We start from the raw sequence: 22,073 nt of genomic DNA on the forward strand, positions 1-22,073 counted from the left end.
AAAAGTAAGCTGGTGCAAGACTTGAATGTGGCTTTTCTCTCTTTTAAGAGGACAGGTTTTCTTTTTCTTTTTTTTTTAAATAAATTTGCTTATTTATTTATTTATTTTTGGCTGTGTTGGGTCTTCATTGCTGTGTGTGAGCTTTCTCTAGTTGTGGCAAGCAAGGGCTGCTCTTGGATGCGGTGCACGGGCTTCTCATTGTGGTGGCTTCTCTTTGTTGTGGAGCACGGGCTCTAGGGACGCAGGCTTCAGTAGTTGTGGCACACGGGCTCAGTAGTTGTGGCTTGTGGGCTCTAGAGCACAGGCTCAGTAGTTGGGGCGCACGGACTTAGTTGCTCCACGGCATGTGGGATCTTCCTGGACCAGGGATCGAACCCGTGTCCCCTGCACTGGCAGGCAGATACCACTGCACCACCAGCGAAGTCCCAAGAGGACAGGTTTTCGTAAAATGTTGAACTGCCTTTGATAACAAATATTAAGTTTCTTTACCTTTTAAATGATCTGTGTTGTATTTGTCTTTGAAATCTTTTATTTTCACTTTGATTACAGAATAAGTATTGTCTCACAGTGACCTATGATCTTATTTTACCAAGTGTTTTAAAACTTTTTGACAAACTTCCCAAATATCAAATTTTCATTAAAGTTCTTTTGATTTCCAGCTAATTTTGGGATTCTGTAGAGGGCCCCTGAAGTATCTCAAAGAGAAATATTTAACTAGGGTTATTTGGTATGTTAAGTGAAATGCAATCATTCGTAATTCTGGTTATTGTAACCAAGTTTCTTTACTGATTACACTGTAATCAGATGTTTAACCATGACTTTTAATTCTTTTGTCATTTATAGATAGTTATTTTTGTACTCTGATGCTGTTCCAAAACGTGCTTCATCATCAAGGAGATTCATAGGAAGGCTATGGAAGCAGTTACAACAGTTCCACATCAAGATGATGGCTATGTGAGGATTCCAGCCCACACTGACTTAAAACAAGTAGCTGTCTTGCCCCTGGGGCCCCTAGATCAGGCATCCAGAGATGTTTTTACTCCCTGACAGGTAGGGTCGACACCCCTACTCAGCCTCGAAGCAGTTACAGAAGATGGACCATTGCCCCTCTGCTTCCCGTAAGAATATGGGAGTAAAATCTCTGAGAGGAGAATGAAACAGGAGGGAAGGGGGCAGGGCACAACCTTTAAAAGAATGATATAGGGCTTCCCTGGTGGCGCAGTGGTTGAGAGTCCGCCTGCCGATGCAGGGGACACGGGTTCGTGCCCCGGTCCGGGAAGATCCCACATGCCGCGGAGCGGCTGGGCCCGTGAGCCATGGCCGCTGAGCCTGTGCTTCCGGAGCCTGTGCTCCGCAACAGGAGGGGCCACAACAGTGAGAGGCCCGCGTACTGCAAAAAAAAAAAAAAAAGAATGATATAGCCCAAGGACACAACATAAACTGATTAGAACCAAATAGGTCCAAGATGGCTTCCACTAGACCTTGAACCTCATTTTCTGCTCATTGTAACACACCAGCAAGCTAAATGACACACCCACAGGTGACATGACAGTTCCAAGGCTGACCATAAAGGTCAAAAAGTGGGCGGTGGCCCTATTTCTGGAAATCCCCACCCCTTCCCCAAAATAGCTGGAATACTCTTCCCACTCATTAGCCTATGAAATTACCCACCCTTATAAAAACTGACAACCCCATACCCTGGTGCTGCTCTCGCCTTCTCAGATGACCCACATTCTGTGGAGTGTGTTTCTCTCTAAATAAATCCACTTCTTACCTACTTTGTCTCTCACTGAATTCTTCTGTGATGAGACATCAAGAACCTCAGCTTCATTATGTCCTGAGACCAGGTGTGTGATCTCAGTTAAAAAAACGTGGGTTCAAGTGCCAGTCGGGGTTTTGGCTGGGTTCGAGTCCTGGCATGTGTGTTCAAGTCCCAATCTGAGTTGCACAGTTTCAGCATCATTTGCAAATATTTTCTCCCAGTCCCTAGGTTGTGTTTTTGTTTTGTTCATGGTTTCCTTTGCTGTGTAAAAGTGTATAAGTTTGATTAGGCCTCATTTGTTTATTTTTGCTTTTGTTTCTATTGCCTTGGGAGACTGACCTAAGAAAACATTGCTATGATTTATGTCAGAGAATCTTTTGCCTGTGTTCTTCTAGGAGTCTTATGGTGTCATGTCTTATATTTAAGCCTTTAAGCCATTTTGAGTTCATTTTTGTATATCGTGTGAGGGAGTGTTCTGACTTCACTGATTTACACGCAGCTTAGACAAAGATTTTAAATCACTAGCATAAATATGCTCAAAGAACTAAAGGAAACCATATCTAAAGAACTAAAGGGAAGTATAATAACGATGTCTCACCAAATAGAGAATATCAACAAAAAGATAGAAAGTAAAAAAAAAAACAAATTCAGGAGTTAAAATAGTTGAATATGATAAAAGTAAATAAAAAAATAATAGAATATGAAAATAATATAAAGAAAATAAATATGAAATAACTGAAATGAAAATTCACCAGAGGGGCTCAACAGCAGTTCCCCATATCCTTTGTACCACAGGATGATACTGAAACAAAAGGGTCCAGATGGCTGCAACACAAGTGGTGGAACACCCTGTTGCTGAGGAGCTGATTTCATGCTGCAGGTAAGCATTTGTATACCCTGCAGCTGTACCCTAAGGTTCAGACAGAAATCCTCATATCTCCTCAGAATTTGGGAGGTGATAAGAATCTCTCATGACAGCTTCCCATGAAAATAAAAAAGTGAGTGGGAAATGGCCTTGTAGCAGTTCTTCACAAGCTTCCCATGCTCTCATGTTCTGGGAGGATCACAAGGCTTCTGCCAAGATCTAGATAGATCAGCTGTGGTTAAGCATTACCTACAGGAACTATGAGGATCTATGCAAGGTCAAGGCACCAGCATGAAGCAGTTTCCCTGTATTACCAAGATAGACCATTTTCCGGGCCATAAAATTAATCTCAGTAAATGCAAAAGGATTCAGGTTATACAAATTGTTTTCTCTGGCCACAATGGAACTGAATTAGAAATTAATAACAGGAAGATCTCTGGAATATCTCCAAATATTTGGAAACTAAGTAACACACTTCAAAATAATTCATGGATCAAAGAAGTCAGAATGGAAATTAGAAAACATTTTGAACTGAATGAAAATGAAAACTCAACATATTAGTATTTGTCAATGCCACTAAAGCAGTATTCGGGGGTGAATTTATTGCATTAAATGCCTGCTTATATTAGAAAAGAAGAAAGAACTAAATAAGAAAAGTCTAAAATCTATTATCTCAGCTTCCACCATAAGAAACTAGAAAAAGAAGAGCAAAGTAAACCTAAGGTAAGCAGAAGAAAGGAAATAATAAAGATCAAAGTGGAAATCAATAAAAATAGAAAACAGAAAAACAATGGAGAAAATCAGTGAAATCAAAAGCGGTTGACTGAGATCAACAAAACTGATAAACGTGAAGACTTACAAGAAAAAAAAAGGGAGAAGACACAACTTACCAATATCAGAAATGAGAGGTGACATCACTACAGATTCTACAGATACTAAAACGGTTAAAGGAATATTATAAACAACTTTATGCCAATAAATTCCACAACTTCATTGAAATGTACAAATTCCTTGAAAGACACAAATTACCAGAGCTCACTCAAGAAGACACAGATAGTTGCCAGGGGTTGGGGAGAGGAAAGAATGGGGAGTAATTGTTTAATGGGTACAGAATTTCAATTTTGCAAGATGAAAAGGTCTGGAGATGGATGGTGATGATGGTTATACAACAGTGTGAATATATTTAATGCCACTTAACTGTACACTTTAAAATGGTTAAGATGGTTGCAGGGGACACGGGTTCATGCCCCGGTCCGGGAAGATCCCACATGCCGCGGAGCGACTAGGCCCGTGAGCCATGGCCACTGAGCCTGCGCGTCCGGAGCCTGTGCTCCACAACGGGAGAGGCCACAACAGTGAGAGGCCCGCGTACCGCAAAAAAATAAAAATAAAAATAATAGTGGGGGATTTTAACACCTCATTTACACCAATAGACAGATCATCCAAAATGAAAATAAATAAGGAAACAGAAGCTTTAAATGACACAATAGACCAGATAGATTTAATTGATATTTATAGTACATTCCATCCAAAAACAGCAGATTACATTTTCTTCTCAAGTGCGCACGGAACATCCTCCAGGATAGATCACATCTTGGGTCACAAATCAAGCCTCAGTAAATTTAAGAAAATTGAAATCATATCAAGCATCTTTTCTGACCACAACCCTATGAGATTAGAAATGAATTACAGGGGAAAAAAACGTAAAAAACAGAAACACATGGAGGCTAAACAATACGTTACTAAATAACCAAGAGATCACTGAAGAAATCAAAGAGGAAATCGAAAAATACCTAGAGACAAATGACAATGAAAACACGACAATCCAAAACCTACGGGATGCAGCAAAAGCAGTTCTAAGAGGGAAGTTTATAGCTATACAAGCCTACCTCAAGAAACAAGAAAAATCTCAAATAAACAATCTAACCTTACAACTAAAGGAACTGGAGAAAGAAAAACAAACAAAACCCAAAGTTAGGGGCTTCCCTGGTGGCGTAGTGGTTGAGAGTCCGCCTGCCGATGCAGGGGACACGGGTTCGTGCCCCGGTCCGGGAAGATCCCACATTCGGCGGAGTGGCTGGGCCCGTGAGCCATGGTCGCTAAGCCTGCGCGTCTGAAGCCTCTGCTCTGCAACAGGAGAGGCCATAACAGTGAGAGGCCTGCGTACTGCAAAACAAAAACAAAAACAAAAACAAAAACAAAAAAAACCAAAGTTAGCAGAAGGAAAGAAATCATAAAGATCAGAGCAGAAATAAATGAAATAGAACCAAAGAAAACAGTAGCAAAGATCAGTAAAACTAAAAGCTGGTTCTTTGAGAAGATAAACTAAATTGATAAGCCATTAGCCAGACTCATCAAGAAAAAGAGGGAGAGGACTCAAATCAATAAAATTAGAAATGAAAAAGGGGAAGTTACAACAGACACCGCAGAAATACAAAGCATCCTAAGAGACTACTACAAGCAACTCTATGCCAATAAAATCGACTACATGGAAGAAATGGACAAATTCTTAGAAAGGTATAACCTTCCAAGACTAAACCAGGAAGAAATATAAAATACGAGCAGCCTAATCACAAGTAATGAAATTGAAACTGTGATTAAAAATCTTCCAATGAACAAAAGTCCAGGACCAGATGGCTTCACAGGTGAATTCTATCAAACATTTAGAGAAGAGCTAACACCTATCCTTCTCAAACTCTTCCAAAAAAGTGCAGAGGAAGGAACACTCCCAAACTCATTCTATGAGGCCACCATCACCCTGATACCAAAACCAGGCAAAGATACTACAAGAAAAGAAAATTACAGAACAATATCACTGATGAATATAGATGCAAAAGTCCTTAACAAAATACTAGCAAACAGAATCCAACAACACATTAAAAGGATCATATACCATGATCAAGTGGGATTTATCCCAGGGATGCAAGGATTCTTCAATATATGCAAATCAATGAATGTGATACACCATATTAACAAACTGAAGAATAAAACCATATGATCATCTCCATAGATGCAGAAAAAGCTTTTGACAAAATTCAACACCCATTTATGAGAAAAACTCTCCAGAAAGTGGGCATAGAGGGAACCTAACTAAACATAATAAAGGCCGTATATGAAAAACCCACAGCAAACATCATTCTCAATGGTGAAAAACTGAAAGCATTTCCTCTACGATCAGGAACAAGACAAGGATGTCCACTCTCACCACTATTTTTCAACATAGTTTTGGAAGTCCTAGCCACGGCAGTCAGAGAAGAAAAGGAAATAAAAGGCATACAAATTGGAAAAGAAGTAAAACTGTCACTGTTTGCAGATGATATGATGCTATACATAAAGAATCCTAAAAATGCCACCAGAAAACTACTGGAGCTACTCAATGAATTTGGTAAAGTTGCAGGATACAAAATTAATGCACAGAAATCTCTTGCATTCCTATACACTAATGATGCAAAATTTGAAAGAGAAATTAAGGAAACACTCCCATTTACCATTGCAACAAAAAGAATAAAATACCTAGGAATAAACCTACCTAGGGAGACAAAAGACCTGTATGCAGAAAAGTATGAGACACTGATGAAAGAAATTAAAGATGATACCAACAGATGGAGAGATACACCATGTTCTTGGATTAGAAGAATCAATATTGTGAAAATGACTATACCACCCAAAGCAATCTACAGATTCTATACAATCCCGATCAAACTACCAATGGCATTTTTTACAGAACTAGAACAAAAAATCTTAAAATTTGTATGGAGACACAAAAGACTCTGAAGAGCCAAAGCAGTCTTGAGCGAAAAAAAGGAGCTGGAGGAATCAGACTCCCTGACTTCAGACTATACTACAAAGCTACAGTAATCAAGACAACATGGTACTGGCACAAAAACAGAAACATAGATCCATGGAACAAGATAGAAAGCCCAGAGATAAACCCACGCACCTATGGTCAACTAATCTATGACAAAGTAGGCAAGGATATACAATGGAGAAAGACAGCCTCTTCAATAAGTGGTGTGGGGAAAACTGGACAGCTACATGTAAAAGAATGAAATTAGAACACTCCCTAACACCGTACACAAAAATCAACTCAAAATGGATTCTAGACCTAAGTGTAAGATGGGACACTATGAAATTCTTAGAGGAAAACATAGAAAGAACACTCTTTGACATAAATCACAGCAAGATCTTTTTTGATCCACCTCCTAGAGTAATGGAAATAAAAACAAAAATAAACAAATGGGACCTAATGAAACTTAAAAGCTTTTGCACAGCAAAGGAAACCATAAACAAGACCAAAAGACAACCCTCAGAATGGGAGAAAATATTTGCAAACGAATCAATGGACAAAGGATTAATCTCCAAAATATATAAACAGCTCATGCAGGTCAATATTAAAGAAACAAACAACCCAGTCCAAAAATGGGCAGAAGACCTAAATAGACATTTCTCCAAAGAAGACATACACATGGCCAAGAAGCACATGAAAAGCTGCTCAACATCACTAATTATTAGAGAAATGCAAATCAGAACTACAGTGAGGTATCACCTCACACCAGTTAGAATGGCCATCATCAGAAAATCTACAAACAACAAATGCTGGAGAGGGTGTGGAGAAAAGGGAACCCTCTTGCACTGTTGGTGGGAATGTAAATTGATACAGCCACTATGGAAAACAGTATGGAGGTTCCTTAAAAAACTAAAAATAGAATTACCATATGATCCAGCAATCCCACTCCTGGGCATATACCCAGAGAAAACCATAATTCAAAAAGACACATGCACCCCAATGTTCATTGCAGCACTATTTACAATAGCCAGGTCATGGAAGCAACCTAAATGCCCATCGACAGACGAATGGATAAAGAAGAAGTGGTACATATATACAATGGAATATTACTCAGCCATAAAAAGGAACGAAATTGGGTCATTTGTTGAAACGTGGATGGATCTAGAGACTGTCATACAGAGTGAAGTAAGTCAGAAAGCAAAACAAATATTGTGTTTTAACGGATGTATGTGGAACCTAGAAAAATGGTATGGATGAACTGGTTTGCAGGGCAGAAGTTGAGACACAGATGTAGAGAACAAACGTATGGACACCAAGGGGGGAAAGCCGCGGGGGGGGATGGTGGTGTGCTGAATTGGGCGATTTGAATTGATATGTATACAGTGATGTGTATAAAATTGATGACTAATAAGGACCTGCTGTATAAAAAAAAATAAAATTCAAAAAATAATATGTACAATAATATCAAGAAGTATTAAATACTTAGGGATAAATCTGACAAGACATTTATCCTTTTTTTCTTCAGTACAATACTTATACACCGAAGACTACAAAAACTGCTGAGACAAATTAAAGACATGTATAAATGGACCTTGTTCATGGGTTGGAAGGCTAAATATTATTAACATGTTAATTCTTCCCAAATTGATCTATAGATTTGATCCAATCCCAGTAGGCTCTTTTGTAGTAGAAATTGACAAAAAGATTCTAAAATTCATATAGAAATGTAAAAGACCTAGAATAGCCGAAGCAACTCTGCAAAAGAATAACAAAGTTGCAGGGCTAATCTTACCTGATTTCAAGAATCATTATAGGATTCCCCTGGTGGTGCAGTGGTTAAGAATCCACCTGCCAATGCAGGAGACACAGGTTCAAGCCCTGGTCCAGGAAGATCCCACATGCCACAGAGCAATTAAGTCCGTGCACCACAACTACTGAGCCTGCGCTCTAGAGCACACGAGCCACAACTACTGAGCCCGCAGGCCTAGAGCCTGTGCTTCGCAACAAGGGAAGCCACCACAATGAGAAGCCCGTGCACCGCAGTGAAGAGTAGCCCCTGCTCTCCGCAACTAGAGAAAGCCCGCGCACAGCAACGAAGACCCAACACAGCTGAAAATAAATTAAATTAAAAAAAAGAATCATTATAAAGCTATAGTTATCAATACAGCATGATACTGGCATACAGATAGATAAATATACCAATAGAACAAAACAGAGTCCAGAAATCAATCCAAAAATATGTGGACAACTGATCTTTTTCTTTCCTTTGTGGTGGATAACTGATTTTTGAAAAAGTGGAAAGCAATGCAGTGGAGGAAGGGTAGTCTTTTCAACAAATGGTGCTGGAACAGTTGGATATCCATACCCAAAAGAATGAGCCTGGATCCATACCTCCCACCACACACAAAAATTAATTCAACATGGATTAAAGACCTAAACATATAATCTAGAACTATAAAACTTCTAGAAAACCTTTGTGATCTTGGATTAGGTGAAGATTTCTTAGATATGACATCAAAAGGACAAGCCAGAAAGAACAAATTGATAAATTTGACTTCATCAAAATTGAACATTTCTGCTTTTCAAAAGACATTAAGAGAATGAAAAGACAAACCAGAGACTGGGAGAAAATACTTGCAAAGCATGTATCTGATAAAGTATCTGTATCTAGAATATATAAGAACTGCTTTTTGGGCTTCCCTGGTGGTGCAGTGATTGAGAGTCTGCCTGCCGGTGCAGGGGACATGGGTTCGTGTCCCGGTCCGGGAAGATCCCACATGCCGCGGAGCGGCTGGGCCCGTGAGCCATGGCCGCTGAGCCTGCGCGTCCGGAGCCTGTGCTCCGCAACGGGAGAGGCCACAACAGTGAGAGGCCCACGTACCGCAAAATAATAATAATAATAAAAAAAATAAAAAATAAGAACTGCTTTTTGAAAAGTTTATTAATAGGATATGGCAAAGACAAAAGGGGTGGTGTATCTCTAATTTTCATAAAGATTCTTAAATCGCTTTTTTAAAAGAATCAGCTTTATTTTTTAGAGCAGTTTTAGATTCATAGCAAAACTGAGTAGAAAATACACCCCTGCCCCTACCTCCATGCACATCTTCCCCCACTATTGACATCTTGCACCACAGTGGTACATTTATTACAATCAATGAACCTACATTTATTGACAATAGTACATCATTGTCACCAAAAGTCCCTAGTTTACATTAGGGTTCACGCTTTGTGTTGCACATTCTGTGGGTTTTCACAAATGTATGGCACATATCGACCATTAGAGTAGCATACAAAGTAGTTTCATTGCAGTAAAATCCTCTGTGCTCTGCCTATTCATCCCTCCCTTACTCTCTAACTCCTGGCAACCACTTTTTACTGTCACCATGGTATTGACCTTTCCAGAATGTCATATTGTTGGAAACATTCAGTATGTAGCGTTTTCAGATTGATTTCTTTCACTTAGTAATATGCATTTAAGTTTCCTTTCACGGCTATATAGCTCATTTCTTTTTGGCACTGAATAATATTCTATTGTCTCGATGTACCACAGTTCCTTTATCCATTCACCTACTGAAGGACAATTGTGGTTGCTTCCAAGTTTTGGCACTTATGAATAAAGCTGCTATAAATATCCATGTGCACGTTTTTGTGTGGATATGTTTTCAGCTCCTTTGGGTAAATATCAAGGAGTGTGATTGCTGGATCATATGGTATGAGTATGTTTAGTTTTTTAAGAAATGTCCAGATGGTCTTCCAGAGTGGCTGTACCATTTTGCATTCCTACCAGTAATGAATGAAAGTTCCTGTTGTTCCACATCCTCACCAGTATTTGGTATTGTCAGTGTGTTGGATGTTTGCCATTCTCATAGGTGTGAAGTGGTAGCTCATTGTTGTTTTATTTTTTTCATTGTTGTTTTTAATTTGCAATTCCCCAAGGACTTAAAGCACTTTTGAAGACAAGGATGGGATGAGGTTATAAGGAAAATCAGTACTACCAAAAGATTAGTGAGCAACGTTGTGGCATTTAGTCCTCTTTTGAGAGGCTGTGGGGAAACAGGATACATTTAGTGCTTCTCCTCTTTAGCTGGTGGTGTCTGTTTTCAGACAATAACTCTTCCAGAGAAGCGGTTAAAGATGGGGGTGGGGTGGGGTGTGGAAGTGCTGAGGATTCCTCCGAGGCCTGGGAAGGAAGTTGCTTCCCAAGTTTGAGGCAATGCCTCAAAGTACCCCACTGGCACTGACAGAGAAGTAAGCCTTCCAGGAAGTTCCAGCAGCCCCACTGGGCAGCCAGTGGGAGAGTCAGTTCCTGACAGTGGAAATCAGCCAGACTGACCAAAGCACTTGGCGGGCAGCTGTATTTAATGTGGCTGTGGGGGTGGGGGTGGCATCAACAGGCAGTCTCTGGCAGTGGCTGCATGAAGGTTTATGATTGTCACCTCAGTCAGAACATTGCATGTGGCCCTCAAAGCACCATAGTACCTCTCGGACCTGACCTCCTACATCCCCTCTCCCTCATTTACTCCCCTGCAGCCACACTGGCCTCACTATTCCTCAAACACACCAGCAATGGTGCCACCACAGGGCCTTTGCACTTTCTGTTTCCTGACTCAGACCACTCTCCAGATAGCTGCATGACTCTCCCTCACTTCTTCATATAGTTTCTCAAATGTCACCTTTGTAGTAAAGCCTTCCCTGGCCATCCTATGAATATTGCCCACTCTGGATCCCCTTTACCCTGCTGTACTTTCTCCCCGCTCCCCCCCACCCAGTCCCATGGCTGTTAGCATCTTCTAACATACTGGATCATTTACTTCTTATGCTTATTGCCTCTCAGCCCCACTGGAATGTCAGCTCCACAAGGGCAAGGATCTTTGTTTTGTTCATGGTGTTTTTTAAATCTTCAGTAGCTAGAATCATGTCTGGCGTAGAATGGAGACTCAATACTTGTTGAATGAATGATTTACCCTTTACTGTATCCCTAGCATGCAGAATAGTATCTGGCATACAGTAGGGGTTCCCCACAGATGCCTGATGAATGAATTGGAGAAATAGGGGTAACCTGGTGAGGATGTAGCTTTCCAAGTTGTTGGATACTTTCTCTCTCTGCTTGATGCTACAAACATGGAGATTAAGAGGTCCCAGTGTGGGAGTGGAGGGGAGCATCCCCCGGCTGAGGAAGCAACGTCAGAAACGAAGGGCCTACCTGTATATTTCTCCACCAAGCTCAGCCCCACGCAGTAGTCCCAATCACCCAAATACTTCACTTCTCTCTCAAAAGGCAGAGAAGCTGCTTCTTGAGTCTGCTGCCACACATTCCTGGTTCAGTGTCTGGACAGTTTTTTAACAGAGGTTGCACCCTGCCAGGGAAACTTCTGGAGACTTGGCAGAAGAGGCAGATGCTTTTTCACCCACATCTTGCTCAGACCCTGTGATGTGGAAGAAGCCAGTCTGGACAAATTGTACGGGTCACGGTCCCCAGCTTGAGTGGTCTGTGGAGAGTTCATGGGCTCACAGAAGCTGTCATTGCAGTAACCACTGCCTAAGGGGCAACACTGGCAGCAAGCACAGCAGCCGAGAAAACTGCACAGACTCAAAGGGTATTTGTACACAGTGAACAAGGGGCAGATTGGGAAAGCTTCCTGATACTGTCTACACTTCCAGGAATGTAAGCAGCCCTGTCCTCAAACTGAGGGATCAGGAGGGATCCTCTCAGGGCAAGCATGTAAAGCACCGATGATCTGCCCCGGGGGGACCAGGCGCTCTGCCGAGGGCTAGGCCTTCTGGACACAGGGCTGTATTCAAGAACTTCAGGCCCCATTTCCAAAGGCAGGCTCGGGAGAAACATTAACTCTAGGAAATCAGATCTGGTGAAAGATCTGTTTTAAGTGTCATGGTGCACAGAGGAGATGGAGGGATTTGTCTGAAACTGCCAGGTTATGCCACGTTGCAGGGCAGACACATGGGACCAGGGCCATTCCCCAAGGAGCTTTCTGTCCTTCTCAAGAGCATTACCAAGATGGATTTATTATGATTTGGAGAAAGGAGGCGGCCTTCTTGACTGGGTGAAGCACATAACAGCATAGGAAAGTGATTTCTGGGTGTGCCAAATTGGGAACCTCTAGAAAAAATATTTATTTTTGGCTCACGCCAGGTCTTTAGTTGCAGCACATGGGATCTTTTTAAATAAAGTTATTTATTTATTTTTATTTTTGGCCACGTTAGGTCTTAGTTGCTGTGCGCGGGCTTTTCTCCAGTTGCAGCGAGCGGGGGCTACTCTTCGTTGCGGTGTGTGGGCTTCTCATTGGGTGGCTTCTCTTGTTGCAGAGCACGGACTCTAGGCATGCGGGCTTCAGTAGTTGTGGCACGCGGGCTTCAGTAGTTGTGGCTCGCGGGCTCTAGAGCGCGGGCTCAGTAGTTGTGGCGCACGGGCTTAGTTGCTCCACGGCATGTGGGATCTTCCTGGAGCAGGGCTCGAACCCGTGTCCCCTGCATTGGCAAGCGGATTCTTAACCACTGCACCACCAGGGAAGCCCCACGTGGGATCTTTTAGTTGTAGCATGCGGGCTTCTTAGTTGCAGCACTCATGTGGGATCTAGTTCCCCGACCATGGATCCAACGCGGGCCCCCTACACTGGGAGTGTGGAGTCCTATCCACTGGACCACCAGGGAAGTCCCCTAACCCTTCCCAAGATTAAAAATACAACTCAGCCTGGAATTCCAAGGCAGCATGTGCAATCACGATGATGACTCGAGAACGAGCAACTGGGGGTGGGGGTTTGTTCTCTGGTATCTGTCTTAACAACCCTGTTTGGCTAATCTTGAAAACAGAGTTCTGGAATTAAGCAGGGATGATTAAAAAAAAAGTAAATCGGTCTGTGTAAGTGTCCCTCATATTGGGGTTACTATACTGGAAGGTTTTCTAATCATCCCTTGCCTTACTAGGCACACTGATCTGGCCAACTCACTGTCTTTCTATACCTGCTCATTTTGGCTCAAAAGGGTAGTCTGCCTCTGCTTGGCAAGGACAGAAGCTCACCTTTATTATCCTGCTTGAGGGGGAAGGGTTTAAATTCTCCACAGCTGTGCCGTGTTCTGAAGCATCAGGAGTTTATACCAGAAGCCTAGATCTAACTCAAATACCATTAATTACATCAATGACTTAGTGACTGGGGATGATTTAGAAACACTTGTGCCTAAAGTTCTGACTTCCCCTGATTTTTTTTTCTTCCCTTGTTGATTTTGTATCTTAGGCCATTAAACAGGAAAAAGGATTCTCTGGAACCCTTTAATGGAAAAAGGATAACCTTTTTGAGAACCCAGTTACCTGGAGCAACCAGAGAAATTCTACTCGAGATAGACAAAATTTTTTCACCTTCAAAGTTTTGGGACTAAAACGGGGGCCCCGAGATTAACTGACTCCTCTGGAAAGTAGTGCTAACACGTCCCATTGGTGGGGAGAAGCCTCCCTTCCACTTGACTCCTGTCACAGGCTCAAGATATCCTCTGGGCATCTGCTCTGGACCAAAAGTAAAAGCAGAGCCTGCTAGATTCTCACTCAGAAAGTTGTCCAGAGATGTGGTGTTCCAGAATCCCTAGTCTCTGCTCGGGGACAGTGTTCAGAGCTTCTGGACTCCGACAGTGAGCTCGGGAGCGGATGGATCCTTCCACTTGGTGAGCAGCCCAAGCTGGGCGGTGGGGCTGAAAAAAGGACTGGTTCCCACCTCAATCAGCGCAGCTCCCATCTCCACTCACAGCTCAGCACACCATTTATGATCTCTTGTTGGCTTTTTTTTTGCGGTTCACGGGCCTCTCACTGTGTGGCCTCTCCTGTTGGGGAGCACAGGCTCCGGACGCGCAGGCTCAGTGGCCATGGCTCACGGGCGCAGCCGCTCCGCGGCATGTGGGATCTTCCCAGACCAGGGCACGAACCCGTGTCCCCTGCATTGGTAGGCGGACTCTCAACCACTGCGCCACCAGGAAAGCCCAGAACTGGTTTTTATTATATACTAAGTTCTGGTAAATACTGGGTTTGTTTCTAGCCTCCCTTCTGGTCCATCCTGTCCCAGGGCTGCACTGCAAGTGGAGGGCGGAACCATGACCCCCCCCCCCCACCTTCGTGAAGGCAGGCTTTTCACACTGTACGGGATTGGTAACAACCTGGGGGATGGGAGTGTGTCCACAGGTCAGTCCTCCGAGTCGCTGGGGCCCATGTACTGGCAGATGGCATCATAGTGAAGCTCCACCACCTGATTCTCTCTCTGCAGCTGCACAAGAGCCCGGCTCTGCTCTCTGTCCCGGTCCAGCAGACGGCCCACCTAGAGTAGGGGCGGGTGGAGTCAGCAAGGCCAACCCAGATTCAGGGACATTCCCTGAGTGCTCCCATGCCCATTCCCAGGTCTTGGACTCACCCTTCCAGCCCATGGCCCCAGCACCACCATCACCCGGTTGCCCTGGACCTTAGGGACCAGGGTCTCCAGCATGTCTTCCCTCAGGCCTGTGGACAAGGAGAGGGGAGTGAGGCCCGCAGCAAGGGTCAGCCCAGTCAGGGTCCTGTCAGAAGGGCCTTTCCTGTATTCTCTGGTGCCACTCTGTGCCTGTTGACAGATGCGAGGCCCCCACATCCATTTCACAGAGGAGGAAACCTAAGGAGCGGTTCCTGGCAATAGTTGTAATAAAGGGAGCATTTATGTATGATGATGATGATGATGGGTGGGGGTGATAACAGATACCATTTATTGTGGGCACGTTGTATGCCCTGCCCTGCACAGGGAGCTTACACACATCCCTACAAGGGACCAGTTATAAGAGGGAGAAATAGGTTATCTCCATGCTAATTTTGCAGAAGAGGAAAGTGAGGCTCAGATATTCACCATCATGGAAGCGTCTAATGATCTGTTAGAGGATGCTGGGCCTTGCAAAAAACCTAACTCTGTCCAACCTCCCGCCTTTGGCCAGGCTCTTGGCCCAAGACAGCCCTCTCAATCAGCCTCCAGGATGATAATGACCCAATGGCCATCCCTCAGACTCACCTTCCAGGACCTGGCCTTCATCTGTCCGACACACACAGGTATCTGGGCTCAGGACATCTTCGACTGTCATCTGGGGAAAGGGCCAGGGGATATGAGAATGTTAGAGAGCTAAGTGGGCCCAGTCCCTGGGGAGGAAGCGGACCCAGGTGCAGGGCTCCCACCTTGGTGTTGTAATACTGGCCACCCTTGTGCAGCTTGTCCACAAACCGCACACGCAGGTCCCTGTGCAGCCAGTGCTGACTCCTGGGAGCTGCTTTCTCACTCTTGGCTGCAGGCTCATCCTGTCTGTGGAGCGGGGCCAACACCAGGCTTAGTTCTTTATCAGAGGCACATTCTGGTCATCCCACCTTTGCTGATGTCTTAAAACCCACTCATAATGCCATTCCTAGTTCCTTCTAGGCACGTGCCTTGCCCTAGAAGCCTTCTCTGACCGCTGGAGCCTCCCCACAGCCCTGACCCCTACCTCCATCTGAGATGCTCAGGGTCCCACCGGTCTGGATGGTGTTTCCGCTTCCTCGCTGAGTCCTCCTGCCGGACGTGGAGGTCCTGATCCTGAAGGGCCTTCCATGACAAGGCTGTTCCATTCTGTTGCCTTGGGGAAGTTTTGCTCACCTGGCCTGTTCAAGGGGGTGTGGGGAGAACCAGGAAACAACCTCAATGTCTCCCTCTCTTCCCTTCCAGGCCACACCTCAGCCTCAGGCCACCTCCCAACTGCCAAAGTGCCCGTCTCACCATCAAGCCTTTGTCTGGGCTATTAGAATGCTCTCCCCTTCCTTTCAACTGTCTCAGCCTCCTTCAGGAAGCCTTGCTCAACCACCTTAGCCCGTCCTGTCAGTGCTTACCTGAGTCATCTGCCTAGGGCGGGCTAGGGACTCCTGGAGGGCTGTCGGCTCCCATCTCCTATGTGCCAAACGGACCCATCCTACTGACGTGCCTAGAATGCCTTCCTCCCCATCATGCCCTAGTCCTAGCTGCTGTCAGTCCCTAGCAAAAGAGAGGTTCACCACCCCAAAGAGACAAAGACATCCCAAGGGTAGGAACTCGTTTCCACACTTGTTCCTTCTTCCTCAGAAAGAGGCTAAAGACCCAAGGGTACTAGATCAACCTCTCTTCAATCAAACTGAATAAACCACTATGTTCATTCTCACCTCTTAACTCTGACCAGAAGTCACTCTTGCCAGGCAGACCACTGTCCTGCCCCTCTGCAGATTTAACCTCGCCCCAGGAATACTTCTCCAACTCCCCCAGCTAGGTTAAGAGGCTCACTCACTCAGATCCAAGGAGTTCTTGTCAAACTCCTGCTGGGAGACAGGCCGCAGGCAGTACTCACTAACAGTCACCACGCGGCTCCCCACAGCCAGACGGACCATGGCCCGAGCATTGTCAGGGTCAAGGCCTTCCACCTAAAGTGTTGGGGGGGAAGAAGTGAGTGGACCTGACCCACGTTCCTAGGACCACACTGTCCACCCTTACTTCTAATAGGCCTGACCCCTGTGCCTCTCCCGGCAGACTGTGGGGCTTGGATACACTTTAAGTATGTAATCCTCAGGGACTTGTGGCATATGGCATTCTCTCCCTTTTAGCTGAAAACTGAGGCTCAGAAAGGCCCAGCAAGTAGTCCTGAGTTATTGAATGAGGTGGCAGGCCAGGCAGTCCTGAAAGACAAGGACTTCCAGCCTTCATACCCCAAACCCACTTCTGCCTCCCTCTGACCCTCATGTCAATTTTCCGTGCTGCCTGTCTTGGGCTCCAGGCACATCTTGGTTCCTTACCTTCCCATAGAGGCCTCGGTGAGGGCCAGAAAGAACCACCACAGCTCCTCCAGGCACCAGTCCTTGAGGCTGGTCTTCCTTATCCTTCTCTTGCTCCTCATCTGGCCTCAGCAGGTGGTGGGGGCCGGTGGGGGCCAGGGCCTGGAACTCAGTCATGTTGGCGCCCAGCCCTAACCCCTTGGGCCTCAGTGAGTTGACACGGGGCTTCACCACTCTGCAGGAAACACAGAATATGGGCTTGTTGGGGGATGCATGGGTCTTCAGCGCTCCGTTCCTCACCCCTACCCCCAACCACCACCCAAATCCCAACCTATCAATATGTTTGAGAGTATCCTTCCCAATCTCATATTAGGGACTGTTTCTGACCTGCAGAAATGGCAATTTTATTTGGTTCAACCTAATAATCTACGGTGTATAACATCTATGACACAGTATTTACAGTGGGATATGAGGCAGATCCCAACAACCAAATATACTAATTTTTCTACAGGGGAAACCATGACTATTCATACCAAGCAAGAGAAACAGATTGTAAAAAGCTCAATGTCAATTCAGTTCCCATTTGGCTGCCAAATAGTTTATGAAAAAAAAAGTTTGGTTTTCAGAATTCTTTAGAGTTTGGAACTGTGGAGAACGGATTGTAATCTGTATGATCATGATAATAGCAAGTGTTTAGCCTATGCTTATCTGGGGCCAGGGCCTACTGTAAGTGCTTTATGTGTATCATTTCACTTAACTCTCACAACAGCCCTGGGAAGTCAGTACTGTTATTATCCCCATTTTTCAGATAAGGAAGCTGATGCCCAGAGAGGCAATCTTTACAGAATAGGATCTCTTAATGGAGTTTCAAAGGGCAAATAGGAGGCTTAAAGAGTAGTGGAAGGGGCTACTGAAATACATAGGGTGGTAATGTGCCCTCTCCCTGCCTGGATGGTTCTGGGTGGGCGGTAACCATGGGGGTCTGTTCCCTGGCCCGTCTGCTGTCCCCTGCCCCGACCCTAGAAACTCACTGATTGAAGGTACGGCCGATGCCCTCGCCAGGTTTCCAGCCCATGCCCCGCAGCATGGCCAGCCCATAGGCCTCTACAGGGACTGCCTCATAATCAGCCTCCTCCGGCACCTATGGGTTTAGGCAGAGGAAGGACGGTCAGGCTTGGCTTACAGTGGGCCCTCTGAAGTGTACTTGCTATCACCCACTGGGTGACCTTCGAGACTTCTTTTCCAGTCAGCTCAAGGGTGAATTTTTATTTCCTCTTGCCATCCCTCACTTTATTCCTCCATGTTCAGTCCTTGGACAAATCTTTATAAAGCACCTATTCTGTGCCAGCTACCGTTCTAGGTGCTGGGGATAAAACAGTGAACAAAATAGACAAAAACTCCTGCCCTTTGTGTGGCTTACATTCTAGTTGTAAAGACAGAATAAATAAAATTCATAAAACATGATATGCCAGGTAGTGGTAAGTCATATGAAGAAAAATAAAGCAGGCTAAGGGGATGCAGAGGGCTGAAGAAAGGAGTGTCACTGAGTTCATATTTGAGCAGAGACCAGGAGAGACAGAGGGAACCCTGAAGATAAGAGTCCTCCAGAGAGAACAGTAAGAGCAAAGGCCCTGAGGCAGGACAAGATCTGCTATGTGTGGAGAGCATTATAAAAGTCAATCTGACTGAAACAGATGTGGAGGCAAAGAGGGGTGGTAAGGGATTAATCAGGAGAGCTGGGCAGGAGCCACGATAGGGTGGCAGCCACAACGGGACCAGTGAGGAAGTTACTGCAATAGTCCAGATGAGAAATGCTGGTGGCTCAGACCAGAGAAGTGGTAGTGGTGATGGTGAGAAGTGGTCAGATTCTGGTTGTATTTTGGAGAGGAAGGATGGATGGAACTGTGATCAACTGAGATGCAGAAGGCTCTGAGAAGAGGGAAAATTAGAGAAAGGAGGCCAAAGCTGGAACAGGAAGGAGAGTGAAGTGAAGGTTTTTTTAAGATGAAAGATACCAGAGGATGTCTGAAGGCTGATGAGAACCATTCAGTCGAAAGAGTCTCTCTGGTTTGGGGCTATAGGAGAACTAGGACCCAAACAAGCATTGCCAAAAAATTGTGAACGAAGAGGTGAAAAGTAGGGTCCATGGGTATGAAAGACACACTTGGTTACTTCTGTGGACACACCCCTCACCTCTCCTGTTATCACCTCCCATCATCACTCCCTCAATTCTTTATATTCGCTCTAGACACACCACAGATTGTCACTGATGGACACACACCACACCGATTTTCTGCCACCATGCCACTGTCTGGGTGGTTGCTGCCATTAGGAGCACTCACCCTCCTCTTCCCTCTCACTAAACCCTACCTGTCTTCCCGGCCTCGCTCCTACCACTCTGATCTGAGTCTCCATCACCTCTAGCCTGGACTGCTGCTCTCCTCGCCTCCACCTCTGCTTACTAGTCTGTTCTGCTTGTAGCAGCCAGAGAGAGCCTGTCAAATCATAAGTCTTGTCCCTTCTCTGCTCAGAGCCCTCCCATGGCTCTCACCTCACTCAGAGTAAAAGCCAAAGTCCTCACCATGGCCCACTTCTGACCTAACCTACTACTCTTCCCTGTCACTCATTCCACTCCAGCTACGTTGGTCTCCTTGATGTTCCTCAAGTACTCCAGGAAGAGTCTACCCTCAGGATCTTTATATTTCCTGTTCCCTTTGCTCAGCTCCTTCAGATAATCCCAGAATCCAAGTATCTTTTCACACCCCAATATCTGGATTCATTTGTTAATGCTTCCAAAAAGGATGGAAGGAGGCAGGGCGAGGCAGCAGGCCTTTAGTACACACACAGACTTTGCCTGCTGTGTGCAGGGACACAAGTCCTAGCAGACAGGGCAGTGAGAGACTGGAGAAGGAGGGAGGCCAGGGGCCAGCTCACTGTCTCAGCCCGGGGTTCGCTGTCTGCCCCTTCCCCGTTGGGGGTGCATCCTTTCTGGATCATGGGGATAGCGAGCGTGGGGTCGACACCCGCATTCTCTCTCTCCTCCAGAGACTTCGTGGATTCTAAAGAAGAATGGGAGGGAGCAATGAGGTTCCACCCTATCCTTCCATTTTCCTCCCCTTCTTCCTTCACTAGGGCAAGGCAAAGGAGGGAGCACTCACCCTCAATGAGCTCCTTCACAGCCTGGGACAGCATCCCATCCACCAAGACCTCAGTATGTGTGGATGGCCCAGGGGCCTGGGTCGGTGGCTGCCTGAGGTGGCCATGCTGGATCAAAGGGATGACAAGTTCCTTGGGGGCTTCTGAGGGCTGCACACTGATGTGGACACAGAGGGGTGAAGTTGGGAGAGTAGCACAATCAGTGAGTTCTGAGCCACAACCCTTCATTCAGAAGAAACACAAGAGCCAAACACACCCCCAGCCCCATTGACTACACCCTCCCTTCTCCTGTCTGGCTCTCCTGTTATACCTCTGGTGGTGCTTTCTTTGGATTCTCTCCCCCACCCCCAACTCTTAAATGTCAGTGCCTTCGAGGACTCAGTCCTCAATTCTGGACCCTCAGTTCATCTCAAGACCCACTTCTGTGGCTTCCACTATGACCTAAAAATCACCATCTTCAGCCCAGACTCTCCCCAGCTCCGGGCTCCACACCAGCCTCCTAGATGGTTGATTCTCTTCTGGAAGTCCCTCCCTTAGACTTTCCTTTCCGAATTAAGCTGACGATAGCCTCCCCCAACCTGAATCTGCCACTCCATCCTGCTCCCCGTATGGGAGAAGCCCCAACGCTTCACCTGGGACACTAGGAGTCCTGTCATTCTCCCCTCCTTTCCTTCTTTCAGAACGCACGCTCCTCAGGGTCCCCAAGTCCTAAAGACACACCCTCTCAGGAATACATTCTCTCCTCTCAATCCCCTCGGCCAACAGGTCCAATTTCCCCACCTCCCCCACTAACTCCCGCCTTCTGACCTCCACGGATCTTCTCCGGCTGTGCTTCAGACTTCCCAGGCCACTGTCACCAAGAAAATCAACTCAAGATTCCACCCTCCCGCAGGCACCCACCGCACCGCTTGCCAAGGGATGAAACACCCAGCGCTTCACCTCTGCAGCTCCCTCCGTTTCTCGGTCTTCAAGAAATCCTTCTCCGGAGCCGCGTCTCCCGCCAGCCATCTCCGGGCGGACGTGCGACTGAAGGTGAATGAAATTGGGGCACTGGAGGCTCCCGCAGGCCACAAAACACCATCTTTGGCGTCCGCCATCTTCCCCTCGTCCCAGGCCGGCGCGCTGCTTGCTGGGAAGTTTAGTTTGCGCTCGCTTTGCTGGGGCTTGACCACCAGCGCTACAACTACCTTTCCCAGGAAACACTGTGGCACCGCCAGGCGAAGGCGGATAGGGGCAGTAGGAAGTAATTGCCGCTCTTTTTACTTCACAAGAGCGCGTGGCGTGTAGGGAAATGTAGTTCTTGGGGAAGGTAGGCGTGGTGGAAGGTAGCTTCCTTCTTGCTAAGTCGTCACTCCTTCGTGTAGGCGTTTATTGGCCGCCTACAGTGTGCACGTTACTGTGCCCTACTGGTGTGGGAAATGTAGGTAAAATAAATCATTAAAAAAAGAATCTGGGCTTCCTTGGTGGTGCAGTGGTTAAGAATCCGCCTGCCAACGCAAGAGATACGGGTTCGAGCCCTGGTCCAGGAGGATTCCACATGCCGCGGAGCAACTAAGCCTGTGCGCCACAGCTACTGAGCTTGCGCTCTACAGCTCGCGAGACACAACTACTGAGCCCACTCACCTAGAGCCCATGCTCCCAACAAGAGAAGCCACCACAATGAGAAGCCCACTTACCACAACGAAGAGTAGCCACCCCCGCCCCCCGCTCGCAACAACCAGAG

General features: G+C 45.9%; 1 protein-coding gene across 4 annotated transcripts; it reads right to left on the reverse strand.

The window, feature by feature from the left end:
• Positions 1-4,162: 4,162 nt before the first annotated feature.
• Positions 4,163-21,833, reverse strand: GPKOW (G-patch domain and KOW motifs). 4 transcript variants are annotated; one of them, XM_082681240.1, is made up of 12 exons: positions 21,290-21,833; positions 20,353-20,507; positions 20,129-20,253; positions 18,226-18,335; positions 17,216-17,429; positions 16,714-16,846; positions 15,907-16,060; positions 15,605-15,728; positions 15,444-15,513; positions 14,823-14,908; positions 14,572-14,729; positions 4,163-4,793 (listed from the first exon to the last, which is right to left on the reverse strand). In XM_082681240.1, the coding sequence occupies exons 1-11, from the start codon at positions 21,445-21,447 to the stop codon at positions 14,598-14,600; spliced, it is 1,461 nt and encodes a 486-aa protein (XP_082537366.1). In that variant the 5' UTR covers positions 21,448-21,833; the 3' UTR covers positions 4,163-4,793; positions 14,572-14,597. The 4 variants fall into 4 exon arrangements, with proteins under 4 accessions (XP_082537366.1, XP_082537365.1, XP_082537364.1 ...); XM_082681239.1 differs by lacking the exon at positions 4,163-4,793 and adding an exon at positions 12,632-12,900; XM_082681238.1 differs by lacking the exon at positions 4,163-4,793 and having other exon boundaries at positions 12,922-14,729.
• Between the last annotated feature and the right edge of the window lie 240 nt (positions 21,834-22,073).

This window comes from Grampus griseus (genome assembly GCF_964374135.1).
Source record: "Grampus griseus genome assembly, chromosome: X".
Lineage (NCBI taxonomy): Eukaryota > Metazoa > Chordata > Mammalia > Artiodactyla > Delphinidae > Grampus > Grampus griseus.

What these genes read in the sequence shown, in the direction of transcription:
- GPKOW (XM_082681240.1), bottom strand. Translation starts at nt 21,447, where the DNA reads ATGGCGGACGCCAAAGATGGTGTTTTGTGGCCTGCGGGAGCCTCCAGT. An exon ending in CCTGAGCATCTCAGATGGAG is followed by an intron (nt 15,729 to 15,906) that starts GTAGGGGTCAGG and finishes CCCGCTCCACAG; the next exon opens with ACAGGATGAGCCTGCAGCCA. An exon ending in GCCAGTATTACAACACCAAG is followed by an intron (nt 15,514 to 15,604) that starts GTGGGAGCCCTG and finishes CCCTTTCCCCAG; the next exon opens with ATGACAGTCGAAGATGTCCT.